Source organism: Mesoplodon mirus (genome assembly GCF_964341445.2).
Source record: "Mesoplodon mirus genome assembly, chromosome: 18".
NCBI classification, from domain to species: Eukaryota; Metazoa; Chordata; class Mammalia; order Artiodactyla; family Ziphiidae; genus Mesoplodon; species Mesoplodon mirus.
Window position 1 is genome coordinate 15,584,060 of NC_138994.1, and position 21,539 is coordinate 15,605,598.

Here is a 21,539-nt window from a genome sequence, read left to right on the forward strand (position 1 = left end):
TGCGCGCACGCAGGCGGCGGGCGGGGCGCCCCGCGGGAGGCAAGGGGCGGGTGGCGGGCGCGGAGCCGGGGGCGGGGCTCCGAGACGCGCTGGGCGAGAAGGGCCAGGAGCTACGGGTACAGGGGCGAGCGGCGAGCCCGGCGCGGAACCCGGCGCTGGCACCATGGACGAGGACGACAGCTACGGTCAGTACGGCCCGCGGCCCGGCCGGCGGACGCCCTCTCCCTCGCTTCCTCCCTTCTCCGGCCCGGCGCCCTGCCGCGCCTCTGGCGGCTCGCGTTTCCCGGGGACGGTGGTGCCGGACGCGAGCCTAGGGCGGCCGGGCCGGGCGGGGACCTCCTCAGGGCAGGGGTCACCCGGGGCCCGGAGGCTGAAGGCTGAGGGGCGCTGAGGGGCTGGCGTCGGACTGCCCAGGTCTCCGGGGTCAGCGCCGGGGGTCGCCGGGCTCGGGTCTCTGGGGCCGGGTTCGTAGGACTGGGGTCTCAGGGCCTGGGTCTCCGGGGCGGGGGTCTCCGGCGCGAGGGTCTCGAGACCGGGGTCTCGGGCGGGTTTCGCGAGGAGAGGGTCTCGGGGCCGCGAATTCGGGGCCAGGGTCTCGGGAGGGGGTCGCGGGCCTCTGTCCGGCGCAGGCCCGGTCGCCCCACAGCCCCGCCGCGGGCCCCCGCGAACGCTTAAGTTCCCCCCGGGCATTTTCCGTAGTTTCCGGCCCCTTAGGTGTTGGCAAGTTGTGTGCCCGGGTCCATGTCTTTGTTCAGAAACGAAAATGAGAAAACACAGGCAGCGAACCCGAAGTGGGCAGGCTGCGACCAGGGGGTGCCATCGGGACCAGGACCTCGGCCAACGGCCACTCCAAGGCCCGGGTTGACGATCGCTGCCCGCCGTTCTGTGTGAACGGGCTGCTGGTCCAAAACGCCTGCCTGTGAAGCCCGAGGGGCGCGGAGAAACGCAAGTTTGCTTTCTCATCTGTGCACAGAGACGCGGCATAGTCATCACATCACACAGACAGGGAAAACTTGACAAAACTACCAGTTTCTAAATCCTCCACCAGCTAACCTGATCCTGGGAACTGTTGGCCATCGGCAGGGCATTCCTCCCTCAAATAGCTTCAGATCGCCGGTGTTTTAGAAGGTTCTGTGAAGTGCTTTAGTTAATTTAACGTTTTATTCCTGAGAGATGAAAGAATGGCACATAGAACAAGTGGTGAACTTTTGTGGTTTGGTAGCAGAGTACAGAGAGCACAGTAAAAAATGCTTGTGTGGTTAAAGGGAACCGAATCCTGCTTTATTGACTAATTGACATAGGTGGTGTTTGTTTCTTAAGTTCTGAGGGAGCAAGCTTTGTCATGGAGTATGTTAAAAGGAGACGGGTGAAGCATGTTGTTAAGGTTTTCTGTTATTTATGAGTAAGTCATTGAGGAACCACTGACCGCAGAAAAGGTGGGTTAATGACCCACAACCCTGAGTGGCAGACAGTGGAATGGCCACCACTCGTGGCCTGAAGTCCAGAGCATGTGAGGGATGGGTACCCATCAGATGTCCCCTTGTTACCTTCCAAGGAAAAGTAGTGTGTGCTTTTCTTCTGGCTGGTCCCGAAGGATTTTTTGGCTCCTCCAGGCTTCTGTCTTTCTGCCCACCCAGGAGAAGTCTTCTCCAGCTTTGCCTGCTGCTGTGCCTTCTCTTGCTGTTTAATCTCTTGCAGATCCCAGTGTTCTGCCAGGATTTCTTCGTGCCCTCTTCTGGCGTTCTTACCTACCGGGCGAGGCAGGAAGCTGTTGGTATGGTTGCTTTTAACACAGTGAGTGCTTTGCCACCAGTGGCATGAATTTGTGCTTGGACGGGGTGAATGGAAGCAGGGGATATTTGTTTCCTGTGGTGGCTGTGACAGGTTAGCGCAAGCTTGGTGGCTCAAAAGAACATACATTTATTATCTTATAGTTCTGGAGGTCAGAAGTCCAGATTTGCTCTCACTGAGAGAAAATCAAGGTGTTTACTGGTCTGTGTTCCTTTCTGGAGGTCCTAAGGGAACGTCCGTTTCCTTACCTTTTCCAGCTTCTGAAGGCTGCCCACATTCCTTGGCTGGTGGCCACCTTCCATCTTCAAAGCCAGCAGGTAGCATCTTCTCATTTCTCTCTGACCTCTGCCTCTTCTAGTTAGGACCCTGTGATTCCATTGGACACACCTGGATATAGATGAGGATCAGCAACCTTAATTCTGCAATGGTGACCCCCCTTTTGCCATGTAGGGGTAACATGTTCGCAGGTTCTCGGATTGGGACAGGGACATCTCTTGGGTCCGTTATTCTGCTGACCACACATAAAGATGAGGAAGAAGTTCTTCCTTTCTTTCTCTTTATGCAATTTAAAAAAATCATGTTCTTTGTATTTTGGAGGAAACAGAAATGTTGACCTAAAGAAGATTCCCCACCCATAGGGTTTACCACACAAAAAGTACCTAATAGCTCAAGGTAATCATATGAAGAATAAGGCTCCCAGTTCTTTAAGGGTTTGCCTTAGTCTCCAGAACTGTCCATTTCTCTCCTAGGTTCTACAGAGAATTTACCTCAAAAGATAAGACAACTATTCAGATTCCACATTTCAAAAGGAAGTGCGTGCTACGGACTCATAAAGCACATAGAGTGCCAGGTCCAGGGGTTCCCTCGGAACCACTGGTGGTTCATGAGTCAGCCTGGGTCACTAGTACTGTTTTTAACGTTGTATCTTTGGGGAAATGGGTTATGATTTCCAAGCTACCACCTTGGTATAAAAAACCTTTGAAACATAGCTCATTTATAATAAGCTAAAGAAAGAGAATTAGTCTTAGAGTTTCTCTGTTCAATGAAAGAGAATTTCGAAAACTCACCAGAAGGCCTTTCTTGACTGCATACTCTTTGGTGTCCTGTACGGACCCAGAGACCACACCACTGAGTTCGTCAGCCCTCTCTCCCGTATACTCCGTGATCCTGAATTGTTTATTCGGAGGGTCTTAACTCACTAGACCAGTGCAGCGTGGTTCAGACTACACACGTGGTGTGATAAACTGTACTCTGGAGACCTATGTGGGGTGGGGGTGGGGGGTGGGAAGGACAAACAAAAGTCATTTCAAAGCTTATTTTTTTTTTGGAAAAATGTGGAATTAGGGATTTTCTAAATGCTTAATTGACACTTTAAGAAAGATGTTCATAATGCTTGTGTCTGGCTGGTCTTTATCCCCCGGCAGCTTCTTTCTAAACACTGTGGAGTAATTGGGAGGTGTTTTTTTCCGGTCATTTTACCTTCTTATTAGATGACTGTACTTCCTGGATGTCACAATTCTCATTTGCAAAAGGAAGAGGTATTTTTGCCTTCATAGGGTTCCCTGCCCAAGAAAAGACTCAGTGACTCTGTTCCTCTTTGTGACCTCTGAACTTGAGCAGACATTTTTAACCTGCAACCTGCCCCTTAATGGGCTTTCAGGCCCCTCTGAGATTGTATGCGAGAGTTTTTGTGAATGTGCATTTTTGGAGAGTCTTTAGCTTTAATCCGGTTCTCAGACGGCTCTGACTCTGGGAATTGCTGCTCCAGAGGTTGCCTGTGTGTTTGCCTGCCTCTCTCTTAGGACAGGTCTCGAGGTAGAGATGGGCGGGGTCCATCTAGTAGTAACATCGGAAATGTTAGTGGTGATGACTCTGACAAAATAATCCAATTTCTGAGCATGCAGCGTGCCGTTCAAGGCTTTTACTTCTCAAACACAGATCTTAACTCCTCTCGGCTTTTATTAGCTTCAGGCTGATCCCTATCCTGCAGCACGAGGGAGAAGAGGTCTTTAAGAAATAAGCTTCTCTTGAGAGAGTGGAGATGTTGATCTTAACCAGGCACACCTGCCGTCCTCAGAAGATTAAAGTGAGGTGTTGGCAGTGACACGCATGGGTGCTGCCGCAGGATGGTGCGTGGGAGCCCGTGGCGTCTAGAGAGATTTGCTGTTTCGTCTTTGTGCCTCCAGAACAAGCCTGGGGCCCAGTACCCAATAGAAGCAGCTCAGCAACTGTTGAGGGAATAACAGATTGAACCAGGTTCCATGTGGCAAAAGTTAACATTCATCGAGCTTGAATTTTTGTCTTCAACCCTCCATCCCAACAGAAACTAGAACACTTTTCTGATTGACCCTGTGCCAAACCAGTTTTCTTCATTTTTCTATGATATTGATGACTTTCATTGTTTCCAGGGTAGTTCCACTCTTAGTGATTTGCATTAATTGAAAAGAATACAATTACATGAAGTCAGGGCTTTCTTAGAAAATCTGGAGCATAAGGTTACCATAATTACACATTTTGTGGTCTTTAGGGTAGATTTCCAGGGGTGACATTAACATGTCAGAGGATATAAACATTTTGAGAATTCTTTTTTTTTTTTTTTTTTTAGTGATACGTGGGCCTCTCACTGTTGTGGCCTCTCCCGTTGCGGAGCACAGGCTCCGGACGCACAGGCTCAGCGGCCATGACTCACGGGCCTAGCCGCTCCTTGGCATGTGGGATCCTCCCGGACTGGGGCACGAACCCGTGTCCCCTGCATCAGCAGGCGGACTCTCAACCACTGCGCCACCAGGGAAGCCCGATTTTGAGAATTCTTGATGTGTGGTGCCAATTTGCTTTCCAAAAGGGCTGTATCAGTCTACCCTGTTCTTAGCCACGTATGGGGGTATGTGTTCCAGTATCACTGCAAATGTGCCACCGGTGAGGATTAGCATATGAAAGCTTTTTTTTAAAACTAATTTAATGGTTACAAATAGCACCTCATTATATCTGTTGATTACTAGCTAGGTTAAAAAAAATTTCTTTTGCATGTTTGTGTATTATGACCTGGCTGTTCACATGAGATGATGGTTTCTTTATTTATTTACCTGAAATTAACTCCTTCTTTAAGGCCTCTGTTAAATCAGCTGATTTACGTTTTTCTCATTCTGATATTTTAAGCGTGGGGAAAATATATATTTGTTCTGATTGGGATTTGGGTCAGATTTTGACCATTTGTAGAGTCTCTTATTTACCTTTCCTTAGTTTTTGTCTTAAAGATTGAAGATCTCTCAACCCATATATTGTCTTCTGGCCAGATACAAAATGTTTCCTTTAGGGGAGAAATTGCGAGTTAAGTGGCTTTTATTGGTTTGGGTTACAATGATAAATAGTTCAGTCTGTGGAATCTTAGGGTTCATACCTGCCTGCCCCTTTCTGAATGTCCTGGGTGTTAGTCAAAAACCATCTTGCCAAATAGAGTTTTTTCTTATGTATTTCATGCCTTCAAGATTAGGTAGTTCTCCAGTAAGAACTAGAAGGAGAGCGCCTTCTTATTCCAACGTGAGAGCAAACATAGAGGTTACTTGGTGGGGGAGGAGGGTGGGAACGTGTGTGTGTGTGTGTGTGAATGAGAGAGACATGAGGCAGAGGACGGAAAGCTTGAGCCTGAGAGCCGTGTGGCTGGTGGAGTCTCCACTCCTGTAGCCCTCTTCACCCCTTTCCTGCTCACTCTCCGAGGCAAAAGTTGTGGACAGGGGGCTCTGAAAGAAAAGCACTTTGCCCAAACCTGTCCATCTGCTCCATTGCCACACTGCCTCTCGACTGTCTCTCTAATTATTGTCGCTCAGTTTCAGTTGCAATAATAGAGGTCTGGAGGAGGTGGAAAATTATTTAGAAATTTTCAAGAAGTGAATCCCACATTCTTTGAAACTGCTGGTAATGTTGTTTTCCTTCTCTCTTCCCATGGACTAAAAAAATGTAATATAGGGTGAAGGCTGTGTAGGGGATTTTTGTTATTCTTCATTATGCAAGATGCTGCGATGCTCTGTCTTTCTGCTTTTGTGGTGGTGAGATGGCTGTGAGCTGCTTCCTGTGAGGCCTGGCTGCTTTAGCGAGGGTCAGGATGTCACCTTCCTTAGCCCAGTGCTTTCTGCGTCTTCCACTTTTTTTTTTTTTTTTTTTTTTTGAGTCTTCAAGAAGATTTCTGTGGGAATTCCCTGGCAGTCCAGTAGTTAGGACTCTGCACTCTCACTGCTGGGAGCCTGGGTTCCATCCCTGGTTGGGAAACTAAGATCCCACAAGCCGTGTGGTGTGGCCTGGCCCAAAATAAAAAGGACGTTTCTATTTCAAAAGCATGCCTTTATCTGGCATTGTTGCAGTCTATATTGTTTTTTTTTTTAAATAAATAAATTTATTTATTTATTTTTGGCTGCGCTGGGTCTTCGTTGCTGCACGCAGGCTTTCTCGTTGTGGTGAGCGGGGGCTACTCTTTGTTGCGGTGTGCAGGCTTCTCATTGCAGTGGCTTCTCTTGTTGCGGAGCACGGGCTCTAGGTGTGCGGACTTCAGTAGTTGTGGCACGCGGGCTCAGTAGTTGTGGCTCGCGGGCTCTGAGCACAGGCTCAGTACTTGTGGCACATGGGTTTAGTTGCTCTGCAGCATGTGGGATCTTCCCGGGCCAGGGCTCGAACCTGTGTCCCCTGCATTGGCAGGCAGATTCTTAACCACTACGCCACCAGGGAAGCCCCTGCAGCCTATATTGTAATTATTAAAGTTGGGTATGAATGATGGAATGGTTTAATGCTATTAAAAAACTTTCCCCTTCAGTAGTCCTGAAACAGGCTTGGTTTCTGTGAGCAATTTATAAAAGCTTATTCAGTCAACAAGCACTAGTGACCACACCACGCAGCCCCTACTGTCACAGATGCTTCGAGCCGAGAAGGAGGAGACAGACGTGGAAGAAGGCTGTGAAGGAGAGTATTAGAGTGGATGTGACAGGTGTACAGGAAAACTCAGGCACACAGAGGAGAGCAGTTCTACCCGGGGTCAGGGTGGGACCAGATGGGGCGGAGGACAGTTCACAGAAGAGCTGGCACTTGGGCTGGATTTTGAGTTGAGTTGGTGCTAACTAGGTGGATATGGCGAAGAAATACATTTCATGCAGAGAGATTGAGCAGAGGCCAGGCGAATGGAGTAACCGGCTCCTGTGGGGAGCTGCAGATGGTTCTGTGTGCCCGGGGGGAGGGCGGGGAGGGTCCCGAGGGCTCCTGCGTGGGACCCAGGACTTTCTTCTCTGTGCCACGAGGAGCCATGAGGGGTTGGGCTGGCCTGTTTCCAGGTGATGATTTTGCATTTTGGAAAGATTCCCCCGTCTGGTGTGGTGCAGCTGGGCAGCGTGGAGCCCCTCTGGGAGCTGTTGCAGGTATCCGGGCGGGGTAGAGGATGGGGCCTGAGTTAAGGCAGTAGGTGTGGGAGGAAGCGGGGAACGAGCACGACGAGACTGGGTAAGGACCTGAAATTGATAGGATTTGGTTGCCAGAATTTGGGAGGGACAGAGCTTCGAAGGACAATAAGGAAACAGGATGAGGCTCGGGGAGACCGACCACTTAGAGAGTGTCTAGACTGAGTGAGCAGAGTGGAACGCAGGAGCTCAGGTGAGGACACACTGAGTGGAGTCATGAGGTTCGTACGGGCCTTCCACGGGGGGGGGTCCATTTAGGCAGCTGGATTCGGAACTGGAACTCAGGGAATTACCAACACACCAGTGGGAGTGGAGGCAGGGAAGGGGTGATGTGACATGCTGACTGAGAAGAGGTCCAGGGTCGTCATCTTGGGCGTGCCACCGTTGAAGGGCTGGGCAGAGGAAGCGGCCCGAAAAGGAGACTGTGCAGTTCTATATATGTATATGTAGAACTCTTTTAAGAAACTAGATGAAATGAACAGAGAGGGGGCAGCATCTAGAAGGCAATGCAGAATGGAGAGGCTTTTGTTTTAAATGTGGGGACACCTAAGACTGTGTTTAGACTCTTTTTTGAAAACTACTCTGAACCAGTCTTGGATTAAGGTTTTCATAGACCATGTGCTGTGAACCCCATGTAGGATGGGGCTCATATTTCATTTTGTCTGTTGAGGCTTTTACACACAGCAGCTGTCAGACTGCATGTGCTTGTAACCTTTTTAGCTTAAGTTATTTCCTCTTATGATCTCTGCTTCCCTGAAATACTTTTTCCAACAGCCCTAATGATTGGAATTAAGAGAGTGTTTTGATTTTTAGCTGTATTCCTGCATTTTCAGCTGCCTGCTTGACGTTTCCCCCGGGTATTCTATCATCTCAAATTCAGCGTCGGAAGGCGACGTTCTTCCTCTCTCCCTTCTACTCTCCTCTCCAGACTCCCCCTCCCCCCCTTTTTAAAAAAACTTTTATCCCCATTTACTTATCACCCCAATTACTCATGCTTGAAAAAATACTTGATTCCTTTGTCTTTCTTGCCTCCTAAATTATTTTCCAGCTCTCCATCATCTGTCCATCTATTCATCCCATTTTCATTATCTTCTTTGTGTCGGGGCATTTTCTTGATGCCGAGGCTATGAAGAATTTTAAAATACGGGCCCTGTTTTCAAGAAGCTCACAGTGTAGGGGGGTTGATGAATTGAAAAATTTCAATGAAGAATATATGACAGATGCTCTGATGAAGATATAAACAAACGCTGTGGGAGCCTGGAGGGTTCCAGTTTTCAGTGTGTTTTGGGTGAGATATACTTTTGAGTGAACCACCTAACTTGGGGATGAAACGAGGTGGAAGCATTGCAGAGCATGTGTTACCACTGTAACTATTTTTGCAGCAGCAGTTAACTGCTTGCTCTGCGCTAAGTTCTCTGCTGAACAAACATCTTCTGTACATTCTTGTTGAGTCCTCACAGTAATCCTGGCTGCGGGGAACAGTGGCCGCGCCCTCTTAACAGGTGACAAGATAGAAAGGTTAAGAGATTTATTTATAAAAGGTGACCTGGCTGATGAGTGGCAGAGCTGGCACTGGAACCAGATTCTCAGACGGCAGAGCCTGAGTGCTCACCACTTCTGCTGCCGGCCTGCTTGTTCTTTTTTTTTGTTTTGAATTTTAGTATAGTTGATTTACAATGTTGTGTTAGTTTCAATATACAGCAAAGTGATTCATTTATACAAATATATATATTCTTTTTCAGCTTCTTTTCCATTGCAGGTTATTATAAGATATTGAATGTAGTTTCCTGTGCTGTGCTGTACTCTAGGTCCTTGTTGTTTATCTCTTTTATTTAAAGTAGTGTGTATCTGTTAATCATAAACTCCTAATTTATCCCTGCCGCCACTTTCCCCTTTGGTAACCATATGTTTGTTTTCTGTGAGTCTATTTCTGTTTTGTAAATAAGCTCATTTGTATTTTTTTTTTAGGTTCTACATATAAGTGATATCATATGATATTTGTCTTTGTCTGTCTGTGACTTCACTTGGTATGATCATCTCTGGGTCCATCCACGTTGCTGCAAATAGCCTGCTCATTCCTATTTCCTATTATTTCACACCCCTCTCTTCACTTTTACATGCTTATACATGTAAAAGGTATACATACCTTGTATACTTTTTATAAACTTTCTAAACTTTCTGTTTTTCTCCTGGAATTAGGAGTTCCAATTCCATGAGTTCTGTGTCTTGATACACTTTGGTTACTTTTTTGGTTAAAACCTATGTTGCAGGTTATTAAACAGATGTATATTGAAAGAGCCCATTGTTAATTTTAGGGTTGAGATTTGAGGGGTTAGGTAGATCATACAGTAAAGCCTGTTTCTTTCTCCTAGTCTGTTGGGTTGTGTTGGCTTCTCCTGGGGCCTCTGGTAAATGGGGGCTGGTGTGGCGACAGGAGTCACGCTCCTGGCCTTTGAGGGTCCCCTGGAGCCAGACACGTCCTATGGTTGGGCAGCCAGAGTTTATATGTGAAGCCCAGGTAACCAGGTGAAGGTTAATACAGGAGTCCTGCCTCCTGCAGATCTGTCCCGAAGCTGGCCTCTCAGCCATTTCCAGGCGCCTTCTAGTGTGGTTCCTCACCTTTCACCCCTTAGGACGAAATAGAAGAGCCTGTTATATAGAGAACAAATGTATGGACGCCAAGGAGGGAAAGTGTCGGCGGGGGGGCGTGGGGGGGTGGGAGCTGGTGGTGGTGGGATGAATTGAGAGATCGGGATTGACATATATACACTAATATGTGTAAAATAGGTAACTAATAAGAACCTGCTGTATAAAAAATAAATAAAATTCAAAAAAATAAAAATAAGGAAGAGCCTGTTGAGAGAGGAAACCCAACAGTGAAACAGGAGACTGCTGTGGTGGCACAGTATTTCTTCAGGGGAATGATGGTACCTCCCAGCATCACCCCACCTCCGCCACTGCTGCTCTAACTTCATAGTTTGTGCCTCCTGTCAGGGCCTTGTCCGTACGACAATCCCCTAGAGGGGTCACCGAGGATTCTGGAGCAGGACTTCAGCTTTGCAGGCTCAAAAAGACTTTGGGGCCTAGATTCCTAAGTGAGCATGCTGATTTATGACGGTGTTTGCAGGAGTTTTTGAAACCAGCCTTTGGTCATTTGACTGCTCATAGCCCAGCTGCGGGAGCGCCTGCAAGAGGGCTGTGGTTCAGGACACCCAGGCAGTCCAGGACCCCAGCGTCCTCATTCTCACGCCTCTTGCTTTTCGCCTCCTAAGTCTCACCTCCCCTGGACCATCACCCTTGTGTCAGGATGACACCCAACAATAAGGTGGGGTTGGAGCAGCTCCTGAGCACCCTGGGCTGTCGTCTCAGAGTCCCAGACCTCGTGGTCACCTTAGTGGCCGCGTCAGTCACGCTTCCTCCCTGGAGTGGCTCTCCTCCTTCATGGTGACTTTTACCGGTGGTGGGCAAGGGTGACTTCTTCAGCTGATTCAGTAACTTCGACAAACACTTCCAGTGATTTCCACCAGTGTCCAGACAAAGCATGGAGGAAATGAATTTCTGAAAAGATTGCAGGGTTGGAATTGAGAGATTATTTTGTGGGTTTTATTCTCAGAGAAACAGGGATTCTGCCCTAGCCTTTGTGGTCTAGCTCCGGAGGCACACCTTCTGGGCCATGGTCTCCAGGGAGGCCCTTGAAGACCTCTACACCTCTGCTCTCTCCACTCGGCCCACTGCCTGCCGGGATGCTTCCCACCCGGACGTCCTCGTGATCAGTCCCCTCACTTACCAGCCTTGGTTTAGGTTCCCTTCCTCCCAGGGAGGCTTACCCAGATGTGCGTGCAGTTAATTAAGCAGCCTGCACTGCATGCCTCTGCCCCCCAACTCTGCTTGACTCCCACCCCCTTCCCCAGGCACTCATCGCCTGCTACCGATTACGTTTATTACATGTGGCTGGTCTTCTCCAGCTGAAATGGAAGCTCCACGGAGACAGGAATCTTCATCTTCTGTTACCAGACACAACCCGGGTGCCTAAGACTGGGCCTGGTACACTGTAGACTCTTGAGTTTGTTGAGGGAATTGTTGAGTCCACACTCTCTCCCGCCCATCTGGTTTTGATGTGGAAACTAAGGTCATTGAAACTGCTCCTGTAAACTTGCAAGTTGTTGTTGAAATTAGAATTTACCCCTCTTATCTCACACGTGCTCTGTCCTTTTTCATTCTTCTGTGTTTTGTGGTTTATTTGGGGGCTTGGTTCTTGCTGCAGCTGGTTGTGGTAATAACCAGTTAGGAAGTTCCACACTACTGGCTTGCTGCAAGGGTTATGGGGACGCTTTCTATGCATTCAGAGATTTCGGTACAAATCTTAAAAAAGAGATATTTGGACAAAACATATGATTATTCTATTCTTGAAAGATGAGTGAGATGAAGAAATTCTTTAAGAGGGCTAACGTAACCTATAGTAAGGTGATTTCTGGTGTGAGTCCACTTTATTTTAGGAAGTATTAAGGTATTAGACAAATGTATGTATCTTGACAAGGATTAAAAATTTGGGGGATTAAAAAAATCAGGAAAGCAACTGGGCATGTTGGTAGGATGCTGCTTTGACTTGGATCTTTTCTGGACATGCCCTCAGAACCATAGAGAGACAAAAGAAGTGGCTTTACTGTATTAGTTTCTTATGGTTATCGTAACAAATTATCATGAATTTAGTGGCTTAAAACAACGCAAATTTATTTTATTGTTCTGGGGGTGGGTCACAAGTCTGGAATGGGTCTCAGGGCTAAAATCAAGGTGTCAGCTCTGTTCCTTCTGAAAGCTCTAGGGGAGCCTCCATGTCCTTGCATTTTCCACCCTTTAGAAGCCACCTGCATCCCTTGGCTCATGGCCCTATTACATCTGTTTTGTTTTGTTTTATTTCTCTCATTACATCCTCAAAACCACCAATGACTGATCAAGTCTTTCTCATATCTCATCACTCTGATGCTGACTTTGCCCCACTTCCACTTTTAAGCCCCCTTGTGATCATGTTGTGCCCACCCAGATAATCCAGGATAATCTCTACATCTCTAGGTCAGCTGATTAGCAACCTTAATTCCATCTGCAACCTTAATTCCCCTTTGCTGTGGAATTTACCAGATCCCCATGGTCCAGGGACTAGGGTCAGGACATCTCTGGGGGCCATGTTCTGCAGACCACATCACCCTAGCTCTTTTGTTCCTAGGCTGTTTCTCATGAGGAGAGACCTCTCTCTTCTTGAGGAGATGTTCCACGTGAGTAGGAAGGACTACAGTATTGTGTAGACTTTTTCTGGTTTTGTTAAGCATTTCTTGTCCTGGAAGAGCGTTCCTCATTCAGCACACATGCAGAGCAGCGACAAACTCTGACCTGTATGTCCTGTTCTGCTCCTCAGCAGCCCTATTTGTCATCAAATTGCCAGAACAGAGAATGTCTCCAGTCAGAAGGCTATGTTGTTGCTGCCCGTCCTTAGGAGTGCTTTTGTACTTACTGTGGTAGCAAAGAGAATTTTTTTTTTGGTTTCAGGTAATGGAAACATCCCTGAACAATGGAGCTCGATAGGAAAAAGGAGTTAATTATTCTAGAGGAATATATTGACATGATATTGTTCGGTGATTATTTTCCCAGTCATCTGCCTTTTTTCCTCACGTCACTTGATGGGCATCCGTGTAGAGGAAGCAGGCTAGGAGTGATTACTCTTTCACAGATTCGTGTTAAAGGCTCATTTGGTTTGATTTCCACCCTGAATGGATTTCAAGGATACAAAACTGAGTTTTGGCTAAATACTACTGTTCTTTCCCTTTTTTCATCTTACTGTTATCTCTCATTTTCTTAAACATATAAACATTGTACATATAGCGTTTTCATAAGAGGAATTTAAACTTCTACTTTAAAAAAATTATGAAAGTAACATCCTTATGGTAAAAACACAATTGATAGAGAAAAGCATGTAGTTAGAAGTCACTTTTGACTTTTCAAGGGGTTTTACTAGGCTCTAGGAAGTTTGCACGGTTTTAGTTTTCTGTGTTAGCCCCAAGGTCAGTTGATTTCCACACAAAAATAGGTTACACATCCCCCGATTCTTGCCTGGAGCCACAGAACTGAAGAAAACAGTCTCTGTGAGACTGAATTGTGATTGGAGATTTGCCGCTTGGAGAAAATAAGTTCGGGACCGTTTGAAGGCAAAAGTCGGGGGATCTCGCACGTAGAGACCGCGTGAGCCAGGATGTGTGCTCCTGCATTGCTGTGGGACTCAGGCTGAAATTACAAAAGTATCAATAGTCTGTTTAACCTGCCCATCTGCGTTGGTAATCTAGTAAATAGGGATTAGAATGGTGTGTCCACGCCTGGCTAATCTACAGAATCGCCTGTGTCAGTTTAAAAGGCAGTTTACTCCGGGGCTGCACTCTAGCCATAGCTAATGAACCAGGACCCTCCAGGGTAGGATCCAGGAATGAATGAATACATACATACATACATACATTTGTACACACATGGACACACATATTTTCAAAGAGCCTAAATTCGAGGATGTGGAAGACTCACTCTCAGGAAGCTTGCGCTGCTCTCTTGGGGGTCACGTTGCTTGGCCCTGGCTTGCATTAGAGATGGTTCCCTTTATTTCCTGTGTTTGTTTGAAATGATGGTGTGAGGATTTGTGTCAAGGATTGTAGGAAGGGTTGGCTGAGTGTTAAATGCATTTTTCCAACGGTAACCATCTAATTGATGGGGTTTTGCTTTAGGCCATTCAGAATTCCCCTTAGAGGATTTTGAGCTTTCAAGCAGAGGTTTGTAAGAAGAGGCTCAGCAGATCAAAGGAGCAAAAAATAACCAAGCTTGGGTTTTTTTTTTTTTTTTTAACTCCTTTATTATAGCCACCAAGTTTATCTGCCTCCCCACTTCAGCTTCCCCAAGTGTCTGTGTGGTTTTAGTGTTGCTCCTTTTAGAAGACACTTTCCCTGTGTGTTGCTCAGTTGCTGGGCAGCCCCTGGGCAGGCGCCATCCTGGAGCCCTGATCTGCACAGCAGAGGAAGTGACCTGAAAAGAGCCTTCCCATGTCCCACTTGGGACGTGGATTGCTAGGCACACGAGGCCTGTGGAAGGGCCGAGGCCCGCGGTCACCTGCCAGAGCGTCTTCCGAGGAGCTCTCAGCCTCTCCTCAGGGGGTGTTGGTGGATAGTCTGGCTGTGCTAGGGCTGGCTGTAATTGTATATGTCCTCTTTAGCACGTTGGGCGAGCTTTGAAAAGTTAACATTATGGAAAATTTCAAACACATGCAAAAGTGCAGGGAAGAGTGTAACGAACTCCCATGGACTCATCACTGTGAACATTTTGGTATAGTTTTCTTTCATGCATATCCCTACATGTCCACCAACCTTAAGTCCTTTTTGGAAAATGTAGGATTTAAAAAATAAGCTTAAACCTCAGCTTCCATCTTAAGAGACTAGCCAGAAGGAGAAAATGACATCAAAGCAAGCAGAAGGACAGAGAATATAAAAGAGCGGAAATCAATGAAATAGAAAACAGAGCAGCTGCTCAGAAAAGTTCCCACCTTGAAGGGAAGTGGATTAGCAGAGAGAAAGGGGAGGACATCCACTCCATTTATCACATTTTAGCAGTCTGGTTATATAGTGCTGAGCAGGCATGAATGGTATGGTAGAAAGAGCACGGCACATGTAGTCTGGCCTGGCTTCTGGGTCTGGTATTGTCTCTAATGGCCCTGTGATCTTGGGCAAGTCACTTGGTATCCCCACGTCCCCTGCAAAGTGTAGACAGTGGTATCTTTCCTACCTGCCTTGCAGGGTTGTTGCAAGGTCAAATAAGAGAGTGCATGTGAAAGTAATTTACATAAAACAGCTGCGGAAATGTGGAGTGTAAGATTTGATAAGGAGAAATTTGGAATTACTAGATCAACTGAAGCTTGGGGGTTATATGTCTGGATCTTATTAGCAACAACAACAACAAAAAGCTTGAAAACTAGTTCCAGTCACTCTGTGGAATGTTTTGTAGCTTTTTTTAAAAAAACATAAGTCTTTTTCTGTGCCATTAAAATTTATATATGGATGATTTTTTGGTGGCATCTGCCAGGGAAAGACCCCATCCTCATAGAGGACAGTGGGAAAAGCAAGAGTCCAAAGGAGGGGCTGGAGGAAGGTGGCAGGCCTCACTGGGTCAGAACCAAACAGTTTATCATGTGGAGCCCAGCAGACACCGGAACCCAGGCTGGGGCTGCGGCTTCCCCGACACCAAGTCCCACAGGGTGATGGGATGAGCCCAGACGATGGGCACTCTTGAATTGGGTTGGTCTGCAGCCGAGGGACCAGGGCCCCAGGGCTTAGCACCTTCCCCAGCAAGCAGCAGACAAACCAGCCCTCCCCTGGGAGCCAGCAGGTCACGCTGCGGTCTCCTTGACCAACCAGATGTGACAAAAGACGTGTGGGGATGCTGGGGCCCTATGGTGGCCTGCCTATGCCGAATGCATTGTAATATGGTGGCGCCCTGATTTGATTAATTGCCCTTTCTTGTTGGTCATTTAGAAGTTTCCTCTCTGTTCCTGTAACAGATAACCCTGTAACATCATTGTTGGTAAAACTTTGCCCACATTTCTGATTCTTTTCTTAGGCTAGATTCCTGTAAGTGGAATCACTGCGTCAGTGACTAAAAACTTTTTTTTAGTCTCTTGATATGTACTGTCAAGTGATTTTCCAGAAAGTTCTGTCACATTTACGTTTACATTTCACACTAGTATATGATGATATTTGTTAATTTATCCTTCCAAACATTGAATTGTTTTTTAATCATTAGTTTTTTGATGTAACTTTAAATATTTTTTTCTCTCTCTTCTCAGTGTTGGTGGGGTAGCTTTATTCTAAGACCTTGCCTAGTGCTCATATAAATCAGAATGGGAATTATAGCAGCTTCTTTCCCAGGTCATTTCTTGTTAATTTAGTCAACAGATATTTATTGAGTACCAATTAGGAGCTGGGCACTCTGTGGGTCTTGGAATTTAGACGTGAACAGAGTTCTCAGGGACCTTGCATTCTAGATGGAAGGAGAACTTTGACCTTTAACCAAGAAAAGGAGCTGGTTTTTCTGGGTATGTTTCATCCAGCTGTATTCTCTGTTGAGCTCAGATGAGGGTTTCTTAAGAGTTAAGTTAGGGTGAGAACTCATCTGCTTCCCACCTTGTGTTTATTGGACACAGGCCAGCAGTTGAGCTTTGTGTTCCTGACTTCTCAGCACTCCTGTGTCCCCTTGTGACTGAAAAGGGCTTTTTATAGACATCTGCATCCACAAATTGTGTTAAAGACTTTTGAAAGTGAGTCTACACAAACCACGATTTAATTCTGAACAGATAGGTTTTAGAATCATTTTCTGTACGGATAGGGAGGACAGTGCCTGTTTAGGGACTCTCTGGTAGCAAGAAGCTTAAACTTGGCTTGATAACTTTGTCTTTTAATACTCTTTCCAAAGTGCATTGTTTGGGAGTTCCTGGCAGTCCAGTGGTTAGGACTCCGTGCTTTCACTGCCAAGGGCCCGGGTTCAATCCCTGGTCAGGGAACTAAGATCCCACAAGTCGCGCGGCATGGCCAAAAAAAAAAAAAAAAAAGAGCAAAGTGCACTGTCATGAATTTTTCATCAGTCACCCTTAATTTTTACCCTGGCCACCTTGTGCCTTGGGCAGATTATCTGTCTTCTCTAAGGGGCACAGACTTGGGGTAGCGACACAGTCGCACCTGCCTTGCAGGGCATTGTGAAGGGTCGAGTGAGGTGCTCTGTGTACATCAGTCAAGGGGGGGACATGCAGCAGGAGCCGGGGGAGGGTCTGCTGTGAAGCCCATCATCAGCGGCCATTCCGGAGGGCTTGGTGGGGCCTCCACAGCAAACTAGGATACCAACGGTGACGTTGGAACATCTTACTTAGTGATAACAAGTACATTCATTTCCATTTATCTTTTTGCTACAAACTTTTCTGATTCCCCCTTATTGTGGTTTTTTTAAAAATAACTTTATCGAGGTATAATTTACATACAGTCAACTGTATCTATGTGAAGTGTACAGTCTGATGAGCTATATTTGACAGATTTGTACACCTTTGAAACCACCATCACCGTCAAGATACAGAACATTTCCATTGCCATGAAAAGGTTCTTTACGTCCATCTGCAGCCCATCCCTCCCTTTACCCCAGGCACCCTGGATCTTTTTGTCACTACAGATTGGTTTGTGTTCCCCAGCATTTTATATAAATGGAATCATACAGTGTATCCTCTACTGTGTCTGGCCCTCACTCAGCATGAAGTAATTGAGATCATTTTTGGGATGTCAGTCTTTTCTGTTTATTTCTGAGTGGTGTTCCATCATCTGGATGGACCACAGTGTATCTATGCACCTGTCATGAACGTGTGCATTGTTTCTGGTTTGGGGCCATTGTGAATAAAGCTGCTGTGAGCCTTCATGTAAAGTCATCATGTGGACATGTTTTCATTTCTCTTGGGTTAATATCCATGGATGGAATGGTTGGCTTGTATCATGGGGTTTTCCTTTTCTCCTAAAAAGCGTTTTATTATATGTAAAATGTAATAAGGAATGGTATGTACAAATGGTATGTAACTAGTTTTAAAATGTCTTAGAGAAGCTTTTATTTAATGTAAGAATAATATGCAAATCAGTGAAAGTATGTTTTAATATGTTATCATTTTGCATCAATCAAAAAAAATACTGGATTTTCCTAGAAAAAAAGTGACGTAAAACCTGGAACAATCACAAAGTAAATGCAAACATTTTTTTTCTGTTCTTGTACAAAATCACAATTTTGTACTTCCTTAAAATTGGAGAGAAAGCTTCACACAAAAATATAGAAGTATAAATTCTGCGGGTGGGCAAATGCACCCAGGAGCACAGCAGAATCAGGCGTGAGGGCAGGGTAGCCCTCAGGAAGGTTCTCTTAGCATTGTGTGCCTGCGTCTCCTGTGCTTTCCCTTTGCAGAGTTGCTCTGTGTGTCTAGGTAAGCTGCTCCCTGGTAACTCGTGGCTTTTGTCCATGATGTTTGTGAGACAAACACAACGTAGACAAGCCTTCGATGGTCACTTTATTCCTCTCCCCCAGTGTAGCCAGAGGATAGGCACCCTCTCATGTCATCATCCAGGCCTTTGCCACCCACTAGATTGCTTGCACCACTGCCGCTCAAAGTGTAAATCTTCTTTTAAAAAGGAGGGAGCGAGTGTTAATATTTTTTTAGAAGGGATTATTCTGTAAAATATTTTTAGAACAATTCTGTTGTTTAGGGGGTTTTGGTGTTTGAACTACCAGGCAGAAAGTCTTCTACTTTGGAGTTAAGGTATTAATTAAAGGTTATTCTAAAGATTCAGTGATTTATGTCCCCAGACAAGTTAGATGGCAGGAGTTAAAAGTAATTTAACTGAAAGTTGGCAAGTTGGTCTTTTCATAATTGCGGTGTGGCAAACCACCGATTTAGTCCACTTAGTACCTTGTTGTGTACTGTTTTCTGTCCTCATTGTTAGTACTGCTTAGTTTAATGGTTGTCGTCTCCTGCAGGATTCCCTCAGGTCATTGTGTAAACCCCACGTGATGAACTAGGGAGGCCAGTCTGTCAGCCTTCGGGTGGGATGAGAGGCTTGGCCCCAGTGTCCTCATGCTCCTGGTGACTCTTGTCCCACAGCTCACTCAAGCATGTGCCTGAAGACTTCAGGAAAGGAGAAGTAGATCTTTGGGGAGACTGGGTAACCCCTGCGTGTACTCTTTTTCTTGATGTGTTCTTGGATGTCTTGTTTCCCGACCAGGATTATACATGACTTTTTGGCAGGACTGTCTTTTACTAAACAAGAAGTTTTGTATTCTGCAGAACTACCTTTAGCTTTGTATTTAAGTAGGCATTTTACATTTTCAATATAGGGTTTAATCTGCACCATCACTTTGTGATAAGCGGTTTGTGACATTATCTCCATTTACTAGGTCACAGTTACAAACTCATTGATGTGCTTTTGCAAAGTTCTCAGTTGTCCTCTTATTTGACAGCATTATTTGTCCTGATCATCCCAAACCAGTTAATTGATGATAGAGGTTTTCCTCCAGTTAGATACATTTGAAAGGTAATTTCTATGGAAATTGATATGAAATGCATATGATAAAGCTCTTTCCTTTCCAGTGGGAGAGAGCAATGAATAACAGTCCTTTCTTTCCCTTTCAAGTTCTGAACTGCTGGAAATAGAGAAAGCAGTCAGAAAGTGGAGATCAAATCACCAGCTTTATAACTGGTGAAGAGAGGGCGTCCCCCTAACTCCAGGCATCTGGGAATAGATGGCAAGTTTGTAAAGTAGGTCACATTTCTCCCTCTTTCTTCCCCCTAATTGGATCTTCTGAACATTTGGAATCACCATTTGGTATAACCAATAGCTTTAATTAAGTCCTGCCTATCCTCTGATGTCTCCCGAGTTTCTACAGCCGATCCTTGTTATTTGTGGGTCCCATATTTGTGAGTTTGCCTCCTCACTAGAATCTGTTTGTAACCCCGGATCGACACGAGGGTGGTGCTCTCTCAGTTGTGTGTGGATGTGCTCAGGGCAGTGAAAGATGCGGGTGGTCCACCACGGCTCCCAGGGCCCTCTGCCTCCCCTTTCAGTGCTCAGGCCTTAAGCAAGGGCCCTGGATGCACTCTGCTTACTGCCACGTTTTTGCCCTTCCTGCTGGTGATTTCTCTGTTTAAAACGGCCCCATGCATAGTGCTGACGTGCTGCCTGGTGTTCCCCAGTGCAAGAAGGCCGTGGTGTGCCCCACTGAGAACACACATGTGTTTGATGAGCCTCCTTCAGGCATGAGTTCAGTGTCAGTGAGGTGTCCTGAAACAAGCTTACGTGTTGATCCTTTGAGGAAGTGGGATCGGGCTCGCAGGAACCTAGCCCTGTATTTCCCCTGGGGACCTTGGTTCAGTGTTCGGCAATTCAGGGTTAGCAGCAACTTTCTAGGACGTAACTGCTTGAATTATGAGGACCGACTGTACCTCTAGCCTTCTTCCTCCCCCTAAGCTGCAGGCTCGGGTGGCTCACTGCCTCATTTGTCATCCCCCTGAGATGTCTGAATGGGGCCTCATGCTCAGTGTGGCACCGCAGAGCCCCCAGCTGTCCTCATGCTAGGAAACAGCATGTCTGCCTGTGTGGTGTGCAAATCACGTGTTGAGAAATCAACCCTGATTCCTCCCTTTCTCTCGTTTTCCACATCCAGTTCCTTAGCAGTGCTGTTGATCCGACTTCCAAACACGTTCTAAAGTCCTCTGTTTTACTCCGTCTCTCCTGCTGCCACGTGAGTGGGGGTCACTGGCATTGCTCCCTGGATGCGACTCCAGCTCCCTGTTGTGTGGACCTCACTGTGCCCCCATATCCCATGCTCTCCCCCTTCTGGGCACCTGATTAGCTGTCCCTTTTCAGGTGGACCCAGAGGTTTTGTGTGGGAGCACTTGGTGTTACTCTGGGTGATGGTAGCTTCTGCAAACAGAGACCTGCCTGCAAACCTGGTAGGAATATTTTTGAGACTGGAAGGGATTTTTTTTTTTTAGGGAAAATAAACATCTGAAGGGTGGTTTAAGAGCTTGAAGAAGATCTTGAAGAAACGCCCCCTCAAGATTATTAGAGTTTCCTTGTTTGTTTTGTATTTGACTGAAACCACCTGCCTTGTAAAACAAGGAGATTAGATTTTAGACAAAACCATGGTTTCCGATTAGTTTGCTTTTAAAATCAGTGACAGGTACCAAGAAGAAGTTTGGACTGGCTGCTCGTGTGGTACTGCCTTCCGCCTCCTCTGCTCGGCCCCGTGACACAGGGTGGGCGTGGTCTGTCTCCTGCTCCTCTGTCATGTGATGGCTCCATCTGCAGGGCCCTGGCTTCTTTTCACTGGTTCACTTTGCTCTCCGTCAGCTGAGTAAAAGGATGGGTGGAGTGCACCGATTTTGTAACTTGGTCTTGTGGTTTTACAAAGAAAGGGGGTGATGTGTAATTAGTACGGCAGAAAGGGAGCGAAGGAAACAGGAAGAGGGTATACAGCGCTTGTGCATCAGAGTAGATGTCCAAAGCAACCGAGAGTGGGCAGGCAAGCTCCTGTGTTCCCCAGCCTTATCTGTCCTTACTGTTTGAGCTGTCAGAGAACTTTGCTTTCATACACACTTAAATTTCACACCATGATGGCAGTTGTTTCCATATTTATTGAAGGCTGGCCATTTTTTCCCCAAAAGTTATTAATTGAATTTGGTTTAGAAGTGCACAGAACACCATTCCCCTAAGTAGT

At 46.3% G+C, this 21,539-nt stretch overlaps 1 protein-coding gene across 1 annotated transcript in view; it reads left to right on the forward strand.

Annotated features, from left to right (window-relative positions):
• Window positions 1–62: 62 nt before the first annotated feature.
• CYTH1 (cytohesin 1) overlaps window positions 63–21,539 on the forward strand; it is an 80,389-nt gene continuing 58,912 nt past the window's right edge. Inside the window, exon 1 of the mRNA XM_082605510.1 lies at window positions 63–185. Within this exon, the coding sequence (XP_082461636.1) occupies window positions 164–185 (22 nt within the window). The 5' untranslated portion in view covers window positions 63–163. The remainder of the gene's footprint in view (window positions 186–21,539) is intronic.